At 44.8% G+C, this 19,203-nt stretch overlaps 1 protein-coding gene across 1 annotated transcript; it reads left to right on the top strand.

Moving 5' to 3' along the window:
• The first annotated feature begins 271 nt into the window (after positions 1-271).
• Positions 272-8,857, top strand: LOC137534373 (gastrula zinc finger protein XlCGF26.1-like). Its single transcript, XM_068255852.1, has 5 exons — positions 272-349; positions 5,079-5,207; positions 5,292-5,389; positions 5,489-5,591; positions 7,523-8,857. The coding sequence occupies exons 2-5, from the start codon at positions 5,180-5,182 to the stop codon at positions 8,368-8,370; spliced, it is 1,077 nt and encodes a 358-aa protein (XP_068111953.1). The 5' UTR covers positions 272-349; positions 5,079-5,179; the 3' UTR covers positions 8,371-8,857.
• Positions 8,858-19,203: the final 10,346 nt, after the last annotated feature.

Here is a 19,203-nt window from a genome sequence, read left to right as displayed (position 1 = left end):
CCGAGTTCGAACGCTAGAGGGCGCCCCTCCAAGCCCCTCACCCAGCAGCCGGGTACCTGAGAGGCAAACGAACAGAATATCTTCTATTGTACTGTAATAACGTTTCATAATTGATATTGTTAGTGCTACTTATAATATGTATTGCTTATTTCACATAAATTATCTTCATATGGAAGTAGAAATAGATTCTGTCATCAGCGCAGGAGGCGGCCATTTTGCTGTAGACTAGAGGGAGGGCTGCTTGTGCTGTTAGCTGCACAGGAAGTCCTGGCAGGGTGTGAAACACTTGGGGTGAAAATGAGAGTTGACTGCAGGCTTGTGGATTGCACTCGCTCCAGATCACATCCGGGTGAGCAGTGAGTGTGGAAGATGGGCAAACTGCATTTAATATTACATATATAATATACTGTAGAATTTTTGATTATAGTACACTTTGATATAGGAAACATCTTGCTATAGTAAACAAAAAGTCCCCAGGTACCAGTAAATGCGTCCAAATAAATATATGACCAATTTTGACATAGTAAACTACTTGGCCAGGTCCCTTGGCGTTTACTATCAAGGGATTCTGCTGTATAGTAAAGGGTACCTATATACAGGGGTGAAGCTAGAAACGATGGGTTCCCCAACATTTTATCCCCCCCCCCCCTCCACACCAATTTTAGGTAGCCAGAGGGCACCACTCCCTCCCCTCCCCTCAACAGCATTCAGGGATGGTAGCCGGAGGTGCCCCTACATAGGTAGCCGAAGGCTCCCCTCACTAGTACAGGTAGCCAGATGTAGTGCCCTCATCCCAGTATAGGTAGTCAGTGACTGCCTCCTGCAGTATTAGTAGCCTCCTCAGTATAGGTATGCAGAGGGACCCCCACAATATAGGTAGCCAGAGGGCCCCCATTGTAGATAGACAGAGGGACCCCCACAGTTTAGCTAGCCCCTTCAGCATAGGTAACCAGGGGGCCTCCAGAGTAGGCATAGGTAGCCAGTGGTGCATTGCGGTACTGTGTAGCGGCCGCATTGTAATGCAGCTTGCCACGCTGCAATGCACCACTCATGCGACAGTGCGGCGGGTGCATTGAAGTATAACGGCATGCAGCTCCCAATGCACTGCTTGCAGTTCATTCCTGCAAAAGGTGTGATAAGAAAATCTGTGTTCAGGGAGCCAAATTCACTTTGCGGAAGTTGGGGATACAATGGCCTGCTGCCCTGGACACGGGACACCCATCACACTCACACACCAGCTTCTACAGAAAGCAACTCACCTTTTCTTAGATGCTTCTAGGCTGCAGAATAGCTAACTGTGTTCCAGGAATGCCCATGAAGTTACTTTGTGCCCGTTGCCTGGTTTATTAATTCTGTTATTGCATTGCAACTCTTGTAATAGAAAACACTGAGCATAGAGCTTAGGTCTGTTATTGCATCAGCCTACACTACTAGTAGGAATCTTCTGTCTGATTGATTATTGCTAATTTGGGCTGCTGTTGAGCCCACAGTTTCATTCTTTGGATAAGCCAGCGCTTCCACCTGAGGACAGAGCAGCTGATGTATGACGAATCAGCTGCTATTCACTTGGAGTGTACACTTTTTCTGCCTGAAATGCCTAATATGAAAATACACTGAATATTGATAGGTCAGTTCTTTAGGGCTAATACAGGTACAGAAAAAATACTTTACGTTACCAGTTAAATTATATTTATAGAGTTAGAAATAATCGGAGACTATTTGGGGAAGCCTCTGCTTCTTCTGAGTCTTCGACCCAAGCTGTTGCCACACAACCAACACTTATGTGATAAAGGTGCTGCGGGAGCTGGCAGTAAAATATCATTAAAATTACAGATATTTTACTATTGAGCAATGGGTAATACGGTCAAATGTTTGTCATTTTTACTAATATCTTACTATTGCTAAACCGAACCCTATTCTCATTTGAACTCTTCTTCTATTGATGCCTAACCTTAAGCGACCCCCTCCCGCCCAAATCTCCACCAGTATGTGCAGCACCTTCACTGCAGCTTGTATGGTTTAGGTCGCCCAGCAGGGAAGTCTATAGGGCAATTCCACTAACGCGATTGGGTGGACAGCACCTTCTCAAACTGTTTCAGATAGGTTGTAGTAATAATACGCCCCACACTATTCAGCCAATTACAATGCTTCACATCGCAGAGGCTGCTGTGATTAGAGAACTGTTCCCTATGGACTGTCTCGCTGGGTCAACGAAACCATACTAGTTCCCCCAAATTACCTCCTGGCTGGTACTATAGACTAAATTAACATTTTGGTTTATGCGGCACCCATGTTATTGGAGCGCTGCAGCCACCAAACTTGAGACAGGCAAATAGAGCGCCAGACATTTGGGCTATAGTGGCGCTCAGAGGGTAATTTGGCCGCCGGCAAAAGACGGAGCACAAATTACGAAACAAAACGGTGCAATTCAAGCGCCAGCAACAACTGACAGCCAAATTACTTTTGACCCATGAGTCCATTGTGGCCTGGAGGGGGAATAGTAATCTACGCCACCTGGAAATTTGCACTAGCAGGGTGAAGTGTTTTTCGGCCTCACCCTGTGCCCAATTTTCCTTGAGCCCTTTTTCCATGTATGCCCCAAGTAACCTGTTTCACTTCCCCCTAGGTTTAGTGTTCAGAAGCATATAATGTAATGTGGAGGATGATTTGAAAATGTAAATCCAGGCACATCGCCTCAAGTTAGGATATTTAAATAAGTTATTAGGGAGGTGCTAAAGGGGGTGTGGCCAGCAAAATGGCAAAGACAGTTACCCCTTCACACACGCAAATGTTCATACTAATGCATTTACAGAAATCAGTTATCCAGGAAACACTTTTCTTTACAGCCAAGTTAAAAGCCAGGGTGTTGGTCCAAAAAAATACATTCTCTCGCCTAGTCACCTACACTGTGCAGAGGTACCCCAGTATTTGTAGGTGTCCCAACTCTGGCCCTGTAACATGCATAGTACAGACATGCAAACATTCATTGCATCAAACCTATCTAAAAATTAGGAGCACATATCCTGATGTCTTCTCTTGGGACAGATGCACCAAACTAATTTATATCTAAATATATCCATGTGCACAAAACAAACACCAGCGTAAGCTGTGTGCATGCTGACAATAGTCACATACAAGCAGGGATGCTAAAAAAAAATGTATTTGGATGCAATCCGAATAGGTTTATTCGGATTTCATCCTGCTTATTAAATCACCTGTGCGGGTGGGCGAGGGGGGGTTAATCTTACCCAACAGACGTCTTCTTTGATCAGTCCCTCGGCACCTCCCACGATCTGTTCCAAGCCGCGGTCACGTGATTAAAAACACTTCCTCCTTCCGGGTTGAAGAAAGAAGTGTTTGAAGTCACGTGACGCGCTTAGAGCGCATTGTGGGAGGCGCCAATGGACGGATCAAAGAAGACGGCTGATGGGTAAGATTGACTCCCCACCCGCACAGGTGCTTTAATTACCTGGATGAAATCCGAATAAAACCTATTCGGATTTATCAGGTGATCATCACTGCAGACAAGGAAAAGAGGGAGTGCACTTTCAAACTGGAGGTTTGATGGATGTTTGCTTGTCCGCACTATGCATGTTACAGGGCCAGAGTTAGGACACCTATGAATACTGGGGCACCTCTGAGAATGTATTATTTTGTACCAAGACCTCAGCTGTTAACATGACTGTAGGGTTACAATGGTTCCTGGATGATTGATTTGATTATGTGCCACCCCTCTCTTGTCCCATACAATTCATTTTCAAACTTGACATCTCCATAGTGCCTAATTCAACCCCCATCCTACAAAACCTAAAGTAAACCTGTGATTTTAATTAAGGAAAAAAAATTGATACTTCAGGAGAGAAAAGCCTCTGAATCCTAAAGAGGCTCCCCCATCCTCATACGCCAGTCAGAGCAGGATTATCCACCAGGAAACCTAGGCAGGTGCCTGGGACCTAGTGGGTGTCAATGGGCCCACCAGCCACCTTCTGTGACCTTTCTCCACTTCAGCTTACCAAAAAGACCACAAGGAGGCCCAAAATATACTACCTTGCCTAGGGCCCCTTTATATCTTCATCCATTTCTGATGCCAGCCCTTTCTTTAGCTACAGGTACATTTTAAAAGAATACATTAACAAAACCCCCCTGAAAATGCAGCATTCACTTCTGGAAGACTGACCATGTGGCCCAGCGTTAGAACGTTGCTCCACAGTGACTCACACTGAGAACATGGTGACACATGGATGTCTGTTGGTCATCTGGGTTCATTTTTGAATCAGTTTAGTCAAAAATGGCTTTAATCAATTGTTAAATGATTATCACAGCCAACACATTTATTTCAACATATTTACCAGGATCTTATTGCTAAAACAGTTATCACATTCAGCCTCCCCATTATATCACTCTGCCACGGGGAACAGGCATGGAGGTATAAACAAGGCAGGTGCACAGCTGGGAAATTATGCTTTGCTGCAGGAAAGAACCCTGTGTGATCTTGAAACATCACATTAGACTTTAAAGGATACTTGAAGTGACATGTGAAATGAGATAGACATGTGTATGTACAGTGCCTAGCACACAAATAACTATGCTGTGTTCCTTTGTTTCTTTCTCTGCCTGAAAGAATTAAATATCAGTTATGTTAGTGGCTGACTCAGTTCTGACTCAGACAGGAAGTAACTACAGAGTGACCCTCACTAATAAGAAATTCCAACTATAAAACACTTTCCTAGCAGACAATGGCTTCTGAGATCAAGAAAGAGGTAAAAAGGAACACAGCATAGTTATTTGTGTGCTAGGCACTATACAAACACCTGTCTATCTCATCATGTCACAAGTCACTTCTGGTATCCCTTTATAACAGAGTGTGAGTAATGCAATATTGTGGTGGGCAGGCTTACCTTGTTACATTGACTTTTGCTGAGGCTAGCACCATCTACCCACGTCTATTGCACCCACCATAGCCATAACTCTAACGGCTATAATATAGGTGTGCAATTTTTTACATACCCTTTCAATAATAACAAGTACAGTTGTAATATTTGTTTTAATTTAATTGTGATTACAAATGTTTATTGCAGTGAGAACTTTACAAACCAGCCAAATGCAGACTTGGGCATATACTGAAGTAGAACCATAAGTAGGACTCTAGAATCTATGCAGGGAATTAATAGAGGGTGTAATGGAGAATACGGCCCTCCCCTTATCAGGTAAGCAGTGACTTTCATCACCACCTAGGTGCATGCATGCTGCGAAATACAGGTCTATAGATCATGTTTATGTGTTTTCTCCAGATGGATCCGGTAACAGAAACCCACCAGAGACATGTACAGGTCCTCTTTATTCCCAGGATTCCACACTGGAAGACCACACCATCTCGCACCATCATCAGGTAGATGGAATGGATTGTCCCATTTAAAAACTACCGTAAATAGTTGTCGTCATAAACAAAATTCTTAAAAATGTGTTTTGTGTAATGTATCTTTTATAGTCTGAAAAGCTGATTTGTGTTAAAACTGAAGAAGAAGAAGAAGTGTTTGTGAGGGGAGATGAGCCATATAAGGAGGAGGAAATTCCTGTACAGATCAGCACAGGTGAGGGATAAGCACTAAATACAGGAAAACATCATACTTTCCTCTTGTTAGCTCACTGCAACCATCTCTACTGTTCTCTGTCAGTAAAGCAAAGTAATCTAGAGACCATATGTGCCCACAGAGCAAGAGGGAGGAGCAATCAACCCTTATTATGTCGGGAATACACAGGTCGACCGGCGGCTCGATTAGCCGCTGGATCGACCCCAGCCGCGTCCCCGTGCGGATCGATTACCGCTCGCCCTCGCTTCCTTATCAGCGCTCGATTCCCTGCCATTGTCCGCAGGCTGGAATCGAGCGGCTTGATCGGGCCAGCTGAATATTATCAGCTGGCCGGATCAGCTGGTCGATACACGGTACAGAAACGTACCGTGTATCCCCAGCATTAGAAATAATGATGAGACAGTATGTGACCAGTGGGGGAGTCGTATGACATCAGCCCCTATTAGCAGTAATGGGGAGACAGTATGTGGCCAGTGGGGTAGGTTGGAGACATCAGCCCCTATTAGAAGTAATGGGGAAGCAGTATGTGGCCAGTGGAGGAGACGCGAGACATCAGCCTCTATTAGAAGTAATGGGTAGACAGTATGTTGCCAGTGGGGGGTCAGGAGCCATCAGCCTCTATTAGAAGTAATGGGGAGACAGTATGTGCCCAGTGGGCGAGTCAGGAGGCATCAGCTCCTATTAGAAGTAATGGGGAGACAGTATGTTGCCAGTGGGGGAGTCGGGAGACATCAGCCCCTATTAGAAGTAATGGGGAGACAGTATGTGGCCAGTGGGGGAGTCAGGAGACATCAGCCTCTATTAGAAGTAATGGGGAGGCAGTATGTGGCCAGTGGAGGAGTCAGAAGACATCAACCCCTATTAGAAGTAATGGGGAGACAGTATGTATCCAGTGGGGGAGTCGGGAGACATCAGCCCCTATTGGAAGTAATGGGGAGACAGTATGTGGCCAGTGGGGGGAGTCAGGAGACATCATCCCTTATTAGAAGTAATGGGGAGACAGTATGTGACCAGTTGGGGGAGTCAGGAGACATCAGCCCCTATTAGAAGTAATGGGGAGACAGTATGTGGCCAGTTGGGGAGTCAGGAGACATCAGCCCCTATTAGAAGTAATGGGGAGACAGTATGTGGCCAGTTGGGGAGTCAGGAGACATCAGCCCCTATTAGAAGTAATGGGGAGACAGTATGTGGCCAGTTGGGGAGTCAGGAGACATCAGCCCCTATTAGAAGTAATGGGGAGACAGTATGTGCCCAGTTGGGGAGTCAGGAGACATCAGCCCCTATTAGAAGTAATGGGGAGACAGTATGTGGCCAGTGGAGGAGTCAGGAGACATCAGCCCCTATTAGAAGTAATGGGGAGACAGTATGTATCCATATTTCTTCTAACTACTATAAGTTATAGCAACATAGGAGAAAAGTTATTTATGGCTCATTTTAATCTGGAAGAAGCATACTTCTTATTTGTATGTGTTTACACGTATTTAACATTTTACATTTTTTTGTGATAGTGGTCCTTTAAAGGGCAACTGAAGTGAGAAAAATATGGAGAATGCCATATTTCTTCTAAACATTACCAGTTGCCTGGCAGCTCTGCTGATCTACTTGGCTGCACTAGTGTCTAAAGAACACCAGAAGCAAGCATGCAGCTAATCTTGTCAGATCTCACAATAATGTCAGAAAAACCTGATCTGCTGCTTGTTTGTTCAGGGGCTATGGCTAAAAGTATTAGGCAGAGGATCAACAGGATAGCCTGGCAACTGGTATTGCTTAAAAGGAAAAAAAATATGGCAGCCTCCATATCCCTCTCACTTCACTTGTCTTTTAAGACCAGCATACTGTATATTTGAGTGTTATACACCTGCCTATATTGCCATTTTAGAATTGGTCATATATTACCAATTTACCCATTATACATGTTATATCCTATCCAGATGGACAGTATGTTGGCAGTAACACTTGTGAGCATCCTGGTGACTCTCCAAATAATGACAGTGATGAGACAGCAGAAGAGGATGGAACATCCAGTGACGGTGAGACAACAGAAAAGGATGAATCATCCAGTTCTTCAGAAATAAACTCCAAAACCCCATTGACTGCACTTTTATGTTCTGAGTGTGGGAAATGCTTTCCATCAAAAAGCTTTCTCTACAGACACCAGGCGTGGCACTTCCGTGACGATAAGCCGTTTTCATGTTCAATATGTGGGAGAAGTTTCACGCTAGAATCTGACTTTGTCTTTCATGAGAAGATTCACACAGAGGAAAAGCCATTTTCATGTTCCAAATGTGATAAACGCTTTGGTGAAAAATACTCTCTTGTTATGCATGAAAGAGTGCACAGCGGGCAGAAGCCATATTCATGTTCTGAGTGTGGGAAATGTTTTACCCAGAAGAGAACTCTAAATAACCATCAGAAAATTCACACAGCAGAGGAGCCATTTTCGTGTTCCAGATGTGATAAGCGTTTTACTGCAAGATCATCTCTTGTTATACATGAAAGAGTGCACACCGGGGAGAAGCCGTATTCATGTTCTGAGTGTGGGAAATGCTTTGTCAGTAAGAGCAATCTAAATACCCACCAGAATGTTCACACAGGGATAAAACCTTATTCATGTTCTGAATGTGGGAAATGCTTTGCCAATAAGAGCAATCTAGATTACCATCAGCATGTCCACACAGGGATAAAGCCATTTTCCTGCTCTGAATGTGGAAAGTGTTTTACCTCAAAACAGACCCTTATCAACCATGAAGGGAATCATCTCAAGGAGAAGCAATGCTAGTGGCAGCAAATGTTTTAGCCACTGAGGCCATCTTACTGCACAACAGCAAAATCATATTGAGGAAAAGCGATACTGGTTACATAGGGTGAAAGAAAGACATGTTCCTCGGCTCAATGTGGGGAAAACATGTCCAGATATCCCAGATAATGCAGAGAAGACATTACATTTTTCTAAAGTATTGTCTAACTTGCTTTAAAAGAAAAATACATATTTTGTGGCAAATAGAAGCACCCTACTTCAGCTGTTACTATTATTATCAATATATTTTATTCATAAAGTAGTAAAATAACATTTGGGTTTAAAAATTTATGAATGGGATGAGTGAGAGAGTTCCAGGGGGTGGCAGCAACTGTACAAGAATCTTGCAGCGAGAAGTTATGAGTGATGCAATTGTTAGCAGGTGATTTTTAGATGCAGAGATTGTGGTTAGGAATGTATTTATGTGTATGGAGGGTATTTAAGTAATTAAAATCGAAGTGAAAATAAACTTATGAGGTGATTTCATTGTATGTGTTCGACTAAATGTTAATACGGTTACATGAAAAAGTTTGGGAACCCCTCTTAATTATTTTTGGTGCATCATTGGCTGAGCTTTCAAAGTAGCAACTTCCTTTTAAAGTTTAACTCGAAGTGAGAGGGAATATGGAGGCTGACATGTTTATTTCCTTTTAAATAATGCACATTGCATGGCTGTCCTGCTGCTCCTCTGCTTCTAATACTTTAAACCATAGCCCCTGAACAAATGCAGATCAAATGTCTATGAAAAATCTGACAAGATTAGCTGCATGCTTGTTTCAGGTGTGTATTTGGACCCTACTGACCAGAAAGACCAGTGGGGTTGCCAGGCAACTGGCATTGTTTATAAGGAAATAAATATGGCAGCTTCCAGGTCTTATACCTACAATACCCTCAGTATGTTTGCAGTGAAATAAAATATTCATTGAAATAACAGAAAATACTGTGCATAAATGTGGGCACCCTAACAGAAAGATGAAATCAATACTTATGTAACTTTAACATCCTCTAGATAAATCCTATATCCCTTGATGAGTGTCTGGATTCTGGATGAAGGTATTTTCACTAAATAGAGGTAAAATTGACATATGTATAAAGAGCATGGCAAATTCACTGTAACCTACACAAGTGTAATACGTGTTACAAAAGCAACACACACATTACTTAGATGGTGTGGACTGGAATAAGTAATGCTGCCTATGCATGGCAATTTTACCACTATTTGCTTAATATGGAGCTAAAATAAAGTACTCACCAATAGGAAAGCCAAGCTCTGAGCGCTTCTGAGGAGCCACGCATGGATTTAATGTGAAGGGATCATGATTATCCTGCTTACTTTCAGGGTGTGCTGTAAGCAGTGATATCACGGGTCCACGCACTATACTTGAAGAGTATAGTGGCCATTTTTGGTGAGGCAACTAGGTGAAAGAAAGTAAGTGAAAATAATGAGTGTAGATGGGCTTTAGCATGTAGAGCTATTAACAGTACCAGAAAGGAAAAAAAAATAAATGCTCGGAGTGTGAGGGAACTATGTCTCCGACCTTGGCGTAGCGGCCTGAGAGAAATATGTAATGCACAGAGTAGCTGGTAAGTAAGAGGGGTAGATTCAGGTTATAGCGTCCACACTAGAACGATGGGACCAATGTGTTGGGTGTAGGGAAAAGTGCTTAGAAGTCCTATGGGCAAATAAAGTTGAAGTATGCTTTGGATTTATACGTGGCTGTATTGGGTGAGGCCAAGCCAGAAGTGATAGTGGCTGTGATAATAATGCAAACAAGGGGCAGTGGAGAAAAAGATGGGGACGAGCTACAAAGACGGGATGGTGCAGAGTGGGTGAAGTGCCCACTAGAAGTAGCTGACAAAATGTTATGTTCTAACACTTCAGTAGTTGTGTTAAACCTTCTTGTAGGAGTGATCTGAGGGTGAAGATCCAGAACATCACCCTGGCCTTTAGTCTAGTTGTAATGTCAAAATAAGAATGTGTAGGGATGTGCTCAATGGGAGTCAATGAAAGAAGGGTCAGATCACAGTTATGATGCTGTAAACAAAAACTGTGTTTCGTGAAGCCCTTCTCAATGTTCTTCCTGTGCTGTCCACGTCTAGCTCAGATCTACTGACTAGTCCTCTCTACGTGGGCTAGTGATAAGAGAAACAACATTAATAGTATAACAACTGACAAAGTGTTTTTAGGTCATAACTTTATTGGGTATTTGTGCAAGTGAAGTTGAGTCTGTTAAGAATAAGGTAATTGCAACCGAGGCATCAAGGCTGTTGACACTTTGCTCTGTTGTTGGTTCCAGATGTGGGCTTGTTAGGGACTCTAAGCCTACTTGGGGCCAAGAGTCTTAGCTTACCTAAAAACGAGTTTAGACCTAGGGTCCAATTTTGGTTTTTGTTTTTTCAGATATGGATCTCCTCTTAGAGAAGGTCAATCTTTTTGGACAACTGTTCTAATAGACTAGTGGTTAGAGCAACATCTATTAATAAACACTGGATATTGAACAGTGTTTTGTTCATCTTTTTCTTTGTCCATAAGTATGGTGTTGGTGTCTTAGTCTCATGCTCTCTCTTGGGCCGCCTGTACACATTTTTTTCTTGATCTTTAGATGGATTTACCTGTTAGAGTTTTTTTGTCATAAATATGCAAATTAGAACAATTTTGCCTTATGTGACGGTACATATTATAGGTATATTACATTTCTAGGGTCTGGTGGCTGAGATAATGTACTTTAGGATTCGCATCAACCCATTTGAAGAATGCTTTGGATTTAATTTGGCCAGCCTCTATGTACAACGTGAGATCCAGGAAGTCCAGGAAGTGAATTACCTATCTGGTTCACCATCCCATATGAGTTAATTTTGCCCCTCCTACAAGTGTTTGATTAGTTGGCCTTGAAATCACTTAAAGAGACCCATAGTGAGATTGGCAAAATTAACTCTAGTCAAGAACAGTAATTGTCATAAAGCACAAAGTATGGCTATAGAAAGAACAATGTTTGTAATGGGACAAAGCATACACCCTCACCCTTGCTTTTTCCCTTTGTAAACATTGTCCTTTGTATGCACTTTAGCCATACTTTTTGGCAATTACTCTTCTGGACTAGAGCCAATGCAGTTTATGCAAATAAATATTGTTCTTATGAATGCAGCTATACTGGTTTGGTCTATTTTTTCATAGTTGGGTATTTACCAGTGTTAGCACCTGAGTGTCTAATCGCTAACATGGTTTTAAGTAATTTATCATCTTTTTGATTGTTTTAGGGGAACCTGAACCAGGAGGTATAAAAAGGCAAAAAAGTGCCCCTGAGGGGTACCTACCTCGGGAGCCAGCCAGATCCAGCAATGAGACCCCCGAACACCTGCAGCTCTCTGCTCAGGCTCCTGTGGAAATAGCTGAGCCCGATCGTGTCCGCTCGACTGCGCAGGTGACTCGCGTCTGCACAATAGAGCAGACCCGATCAGGCTCCACTATTTCTGCGCTGGTGCAGTACACTCCTGATGACATGGGCTCTTTCACACGGGCACTCCCAGGTGACCATGCATGCGCAGAAGACGATCCTCCAGAGGCTGCCAGCGGGACCCAGGAGAGGACGGATCTGCTGCAAGGGACTCAAATGACTCAGAAATCCTTTAAGGTGCCAATACATCGAGCGCATTGGCCCGAGATTTACCAGCATGTCCAATCAATACTGCCAAAAGCATGCCCGACCGATGATGCAACCAATTTCGGGACGAAATTGGTTGCATCATTGCTCGAGCATGCTTTTGGCAGCATCTATTTTCATCACGTTCAATAATTATCGAATCGGATGGTCAATTGGCTGCTAAATCGAGTAATGTATGGGCACCTTTATGTAGATGTCAGAGCTCCTTTAAAACATCTGTATTAAGCCCCCCAACGGATGGGGCTTGATTCACTAACCGGCGCTAAGTGTTAGCGCTGGAGTAAAAAAGAGTTTTCCGGCGCTAAGCCGGTTAGTGTGCCTTATCTGAGGTTAGAGTGCCTTATCTGAGTTAGTGTGCCTTATCCGAGGTCCATCGCTGGCTCTGCGCTCCGTCCTCCATGCGCACACACGCGCCCCATGTGGTTGCCGGCGTATACGAGGGCACGTCTATGCCATCACACGCGCCCACGTTACACTGGCAACCCTGTGAGGCGCGTGCATGTGCACAGTTTTGATTGGCCAGTCAATGGCCAATTTTACCTCTTCCGTATAGTATGAGGACCAGCAGATTTTGAATATTGTGAACAGGTTGTATAGATAAGCTGTAAAGCCTGGTACACCTTTTAAATTTTGATTGGCTAATCACTTACCAATGTTACCACCTCCATGTAATATAAATGTTTACCTACACAATCTGCTTGTAGTATTAAAAAACTGATCCTCATACCACATGGAGGTGGTTAAATTGGTCAATCAAAATTGAAGGTGTGTACCACTGGTACACACCAGTGTTGAGTGTCAGGTGAGGGTAGTGAGAGTTAGTATCTCTTTAGCTGTTGGTTACTTTTGATGGCTGCTGTGACCATAATATTCATTTGCTGACTTGAATACTTAAAGGGAACCCGAGGTGAGAGGGAAACTGAGGCTGCCATATTTACAGTGGGATACAAAAGTTTGGGCAACCTTGTAAATCGTTATGATTTTCCTGTATAAATTGTTGGTTGTTACGATAAGAAATGTCAGTTAAATATATCATATAGGAGACACACACAGTGATATTTGAGAAGTGAAATTAAGTTTATAGGATTTACAGAAAGTGCACAATAACTGTTTAAATAAAATTAGGCAGGTGCATAAATTATTGATTCCAAAACCTTTAGAACTAATTATTGGAACTCAAATTGACTTGGTAAGCTCAGTGACCCCTGACCTACATACACAGGTGAATCCAATTATGAGAAAAAGTATTTAACCACCTGGGCATTACGGACGAGCTCAGCTCATCCAGTAATGCCACGGTGGATTGCTCGGGCCCTGGTGGGCCGATTTGAATAATTTTTTCTTTGAAACATGTTTTTTCCAAAGCCACCACTCGCCGCCGATCCGCCGCTACCCGCCGCAAAAGAGGCCCCCCCCGCAGACCCCTTGCGCAGCTTGGCCAATCACCGGCAGGCTGCGCTATGGTGTGGATCGGGACTCCCTGTGACATCACGACGTCGTTTACGTCATTCCGTTTGTCGCCATGGTGACGGGGAAGCCCTGCAGGAAATCCTGTTCAGAACGGGATTTCCTGATGGGTATGATCACCGGCGGCTATCGGAAGAGGTAGGGGGATGCGAGGGGGGAATCATGTAGCTAGCGCTAGGCTAGCTACATGAAAAAAAACAAAACAAATTAGGTTAAAAAAAACCCTCCTGCGGCTGTGCGCAGAACGCCAGGGAGGGTAAGGGGGTTAGTTGTAAGTTTCCCTCCTCTTTTAATTTTGTCTGAAGAGTAGCAACATGGGGATTTCAAAACAAATGACCTGAAGACAAAGATTTTTCACTATCATGGTTTAGGGGAAGGATACAGAAAGCTGCCTCAGAGATTTCAGCTGTCTGTTTCCACAGTTAGGAACATATTAACTTTCCTTGCGGTAACCCCGAACGTAGTAAGCCGCGCAGGAGGTTTTCTCAGGCCCTGCTGGGCCGATCTGCGTAATTTTTTTTTTTGCTGAACGCAGCTAGGACTTTGCTAGCTGCGTCAGCACACCGATCGCCGCTGCCCCGTGCCGATTCTCCGCTATCCACGACGCCGCAGAGCCCCCCCCCCTAGACCCCTGCACTGCCTGGCCTATCAGCGCCAGGCAGCGCTAAGGGGTGGATCGGGTCTCCCTTAGACGTCACGACGTCCATGACGTCGGTGACGTCATCCCGCCCCGTCGCCATGGCGACGGGGGAAGCCCTCCAGGAAATCCCGTTCTTTGAACGGGATTTCCTAATCGCCGGAGGCGATCAAAGGGGCTGGGGGGGATGCCGCTGAGCAGCGGCTCTAGGGCTCGCTACATGATTTAAAAAAAAAAGCAAAAAACGGCGGCGCTGCCCCCTGGCGGTTTTTAATATACCGCCAGGGAGGTTAAGGAAATGGAAGACCACAGGCTCAGTTCAAGTTAAGGCTCGAAGTGGCAGACCTAGAAAAATCTCGGTTATAGAGAAGCGACGAATGGTGAGAACAGTCCGTAAATTCACAGACCAACACCAAAGATCTACCATATAATCTTGCTGCAGATGGAGTCACTGTGCATTGTTCAACCATTTGGTGCACTTTACACAAGGAGATGCTGTATGTGAGAGTGATGCAGAGGAAGCCTTTTCTCCATCCATCCACAGCACAAACAGAGCCGCTTGTGGTATGCTAAAGCACTTTTGGACAAGCCAGCTTCATTTTGGAATAAGGTGCTGTGGACTGATGAAACGAAAATTCAGTTATTTGGGCATTACAAGGGGCATTATGCATGGAGGAAACACAACACAGCATTCCAAGAAAAACACCTGCTACCTACAGTAAAATTTGGTGGTTCTATCATGCTGTGGGGCTGTGTGGCCAGGGCAGGGACTGGGAATCTTATCAAAGTTGAGGGACGCATGGATTCCACTCAGTATCAGCAGATTTTGGAGACCAATGTCCAGGAATCGGTGACAAAGCTGAAGCTGCACCAGGGCTGGATCTTTCAACAAGACAACGACCCTAAACACTGCTCAAAATCCATTCAAGACATTCATGCAGAGGAACAAGTACAATGGAATGGCCATCTCAGTCCCCAGACCTGAATATAATTACCTGAATGAACTAGAGATGTTTTGTGAAAATGAATGGTCCAAAATACCTTCAACCAGAATCCAGACTCTCATTGGAACCTACAGGAAGCATTTAGAGGCTGTAATGTCTGCAAAAGGAGGATCTATTAAATATTGATTTCATTTATTTTCTGTGGTGCCCAAATTTAGGCACCAGCATAATTTTGTTTAAACAATTATTGCACACTTTCTGTAAATCCCAAAAACTTAATTTCACTTCTCAAATATCAATGTGTGTGTCTCCTATATGATATATTTAACTGACATTTTTCATTGTAACAACCAACGATTTATACAGGAAAATCATGAGAATTAACAAGGTTGCCCAAACTTTTGCATTCCACTGTATTTCCTTGTAAACAATGCCGGATGCCAGGCAGCCTTGTTCATCTTCTGGCATAAGTAATGTCTGAGTGAAAACTCTGGAACAAGCATATGGCTATTCCAGTTAAACTTGAGTCAGCCGAGTCACAGTACCTGATCTGCTGCATGCTTGTTCAGGGTCTATGGCTAAAAGTATTATAGTGACACATGATCAGGACGACTGCCAGACAACTGGTATTGTTTAAAAAGAAATTAATACGGCAGCCTCCATATCCCTCTCACCTCGGGTTGGCAGTGAGAGGCTGCCATATTTATTTACTTTTAAACAATACTAGATGCCTGGCAGCCCTGATGATCTATTTGGCTGCAACAGTGTCTGAATAACACACCAGAAACAAGAATGCAGATAATCCAGTCAGAACTGACAATGTCAGAGACACCTGATCTGCTGGATGCTTGTTCAGGGTCTATGGCTAAAAGTATTCGAGGCAGAGGATCAGCAGGACTGCCAGGCAACTGGTGTTTCTTAAAAGGAAATAAAAATGGCAGCCTCCATATACCTCTCACTTCAGTTGTCCCTTAAAAAGGCACTGTTGTAATTTGGGGTGGGCACAATGGAGGAACGAAGAGCTGCAGGCAATAGTACTGGAATGGGCTGAGAAGGCAAAGTCATTATATTCATATCAGTTATACCCTTAAAGAGGCACTGTAACTACATACAGTACAATGCAGTAAATTCATCAGGATACCCACCTTTACAGTAATTTTCCAGGTTTTAGCATCAGAAACACTTCCTTTAGCTATTTACTGTATTGCTGTGTTTGGTATGTAGCCCCTCCCTCCCAGTGAGGCTTAGCCTAGGCTGTTTAGCTTTGCCTAATTCTTTTCTCAGAGCATGCAAATCTCATTGTGTGTACCAGGCATTAGCTCGCACCTCTGAGAAGTAAAATAGTCTCTGTCGCTTCTGTTCACTCTCTAGTGTGTTACCAAAGTTTGCCTTCTTAAAACATAAGGTACTTGCGATAATTCAGGTTGGAGTGAGCATTTGATGTTTCCCATGATGCATCACTGCTGAATATGCAGATTATCCTTTGTTGTCCCTGTAAACTAGCCACACCTCCAGAAGCGATGGAATGCAGTGATGGTTTAGCTTGTTAATTGTACAGAGCCACAATAATCCAACATGCATACAGACTGTTTCGGATTGGTTGATCCTCATCAGTGCATGGCATGGATTAATAATGAGGCTCTATGGAGTAGGCCTTGAAACACCCAGAGTTACTGGCTACCCAGCAAATACCTTATGTTTTAAGAAGGCAAACTTTTGTTTTGCTGAACATTTTGGTAAGAGGGCTTTTGGTATTGTGGCTCTGTACTGTACACTTAACAAGCTGACACATCATTGCATTCCAGCGGTTCTGGAGGTGTGGTTAGCTTACAGGAACAACAAGGGATAATTTGCATATTCAGCAATGATGCATCGTGAGAGACATCAAATGCTCACTCCAACCTGAATTATCACAAATACCTTCTGTTTTAAGAAGGCAGACTTTTTGGGGACCTGAACTCTTGCACAGACACAAGGAAAACATAACAGAAATGCACCCTATATGTATTTAAAGAGTTTAGCCTGTGTAATTCCCCCTCCTCTGTGTCTAATCACTAGTTTATTTTGATCCCCCGTGTCACATGACTGCCTATAACACATATGCAGATAAGCCTATCTGAAAGCACAGGCTGTAAACAATATCTCTGCTTCCTTTATGAATCAGGAAGTACAAACAGTGCAGATTTATTTTAGGATTTGTATCAGCTGTAACAAAGAAATGTGTTTTTGTTTAAAGGTTATTATGCTGTTGTGTATCTTTTAGAGCAGAGAGAAGGTCTGAGTTCAGGTCCACTTTAACATTTTAGTAAGAGGGCTTTTTGATCCTTTTGAAGCTCCTTACACACTCCTAGGAGTTCTGATTAGTGATGGGTCGTTCGCGAACGAGCCGGTGTTGTGTCTGATTGCGCTGCCCTAAGGATTACGCTGCCGCGCATGCTCAGTATCAACATCGGCTAGAATTACACTGCATCACGTGACATGTCTTAGTACATGCGCAGATGCAGTATTTTTAAGCTGCCCTAGAGCTCCACAGCCTGGATACATAGTGCTTCCTGTATTGTACTTCCTGCCGTATTGTATTGGCTGGCTGCAGAGTGCTTCCTGTGTGGTGGAGGAGGTCACTATAGAGCACATAACGTGAGTACTATGTTGTGCCTGTCAGTCACTGTCACTGTGGTGGTCTTAGCTCTCTTTTCCACTAACAATCGCTCGCTCCTGGCACTGTCCCTGTATGTGAGTGGCAGCATTGTCCCTGGCACTGTCCCTGTATGTGACTGGCAGCATTGTCCCTGGCACTGTCCCTGTATGTGACTGGCAGCATTGTCCCTGGCACTGTCCCTGTATGTGACTGGCAGCATTGTCCCTGGCACTGTCCCTGTATGTGACTGGCAGCATTGTCCCTGGCACTGTCCCTGTATGTGACTGGCAGCACTGTCCCTGGCACTGTCCCTGTATGTGAGTGGCAGCACTGTCCCTGGCACTGTCCCTGTATGTGACTGGCAGCATTGTCCCTGGCACTGTCCCTGTATGTGACTGGCAGCATTGTCCCTGGCACTGTCCCTGTATGTGACTGGCAGCACTGTCCCTGGCACTGTCCCTGTATGTGAGTGGCAGCACTGTCCCTGGCACTGTCCCTGTATGTGACTGGCAGCATTGTCCCTGGCACTGTCCCTGTATGTGACTGGCAGCATTGTCCCTGGCACTGTCCCTGTATGTGACTGGCAGCATTGTCCCTGGCACTGTCCCTGTATGTGACTGGCAGCATTGTCCCTGGCACTGTCCCTGTATGTGACTGGCAGCACTGTCCCTGGCACTGTCCCTGTATGTGAGTGGCAGCATTGTCCCTGGCACTGTCCCTGTATGTGACTGGCAGCATTGTCCCTGGCACTGTCCCTGTATGTGACTGGCAGCATTGTCCCTGGCACTGTCCCTGTATGTGACTGGCAGCATTGTCCCTGGCACTGTCCCCGTATGTGACTGGCAGCATTGTCCCGGGCACTGTCCCCGTATGTGAGTGGCAGCATTGTCCCTGGCACTGTCCCCGTATGTGACTGGCAGCATTGTCCCTGGCACTGTCCCCGTATGTGACTGGCAGCATTGTCCCGGGCACTGTCCCCGTATGTGACTGGCAGCATTGTCCCTGGCACTGTCCCCGTATGTGACTGGCAGCATTGTCCCTGGCACTGTCCCCGTATGTGACTGGCAGCATTGTCCCGGGCACTGTCCCCGTATGTGACTGGCAGCATTGTCCCGGGCACTGTCCCCGTATGTGACTGGCAGCATTGTCCCGGGCACTGTCCCCGTATGTGACTGGCAGCATTGTCCCTGGCACTGTCCCCGTATGTGACTGGCAGCATTGTCCCTGGCACTGTCCCCGTATGTGACTGGCAGCATTGTCCCTGGCACTGTCCCCGTATGTGACTGGCAGCATTGTCCCTGGCACTGTCCCTGTATGTGACTGGCAGCATTGTCCCTGGCACTGTCCCTGTATGTGACTGGCAGCATTGTCCCTGGCACTGTCCCTGTATGTGACTGGCAGCATTGTCCCTGGCACTGTCCCTGTATGTGACTGGCAGCATTGTCCCGGGCACTGTCCCTGTATGTG

This window comes from Hyperolius riggenbachi, chromosome 10 (assembly GCF_040937935.1).
Source record: "Hyperolius riggenbachi isolate aHypRig1 chromosome 10, aHypRig1.pri, whole genome shotgun sequence".
Classification (NCBI taxonomy): domain Eukaryota; kingdom Metazoa; phylum Chordata; class Amphibia; order Anura; family Hyperoliidae; genus Hyperolius; species Hyperolius riggenbachi.
Note: the sequence above shows the minus strand (reverse complement) of the source record. Positions and strands in the feature narration are given on the sequence as shown.

Bases quoted from the DNA above. Each gene is read 5' to 3' on its own strand.
- LOC137534373 (XM_068255852.1), top strand. From the start codon at position 5,180: ATGGAGAATACGGCCCTCCCCTTATCAG. The intron at 5,208-5,291 runs GTAAGCAGTGAC...TGTTTTCTCCAG, and splicing joins TACGGCCCTCCCCTTATCAG to ATGGATCCGGTAACAGAAAC. The intron at 5,592-7,522 runs GTGAGGGATAAG...TATCCTATCCAG, and splicing joins TCCTGTACAGATCAGCACAG to ATGGACAGTATGTTGGCAGT.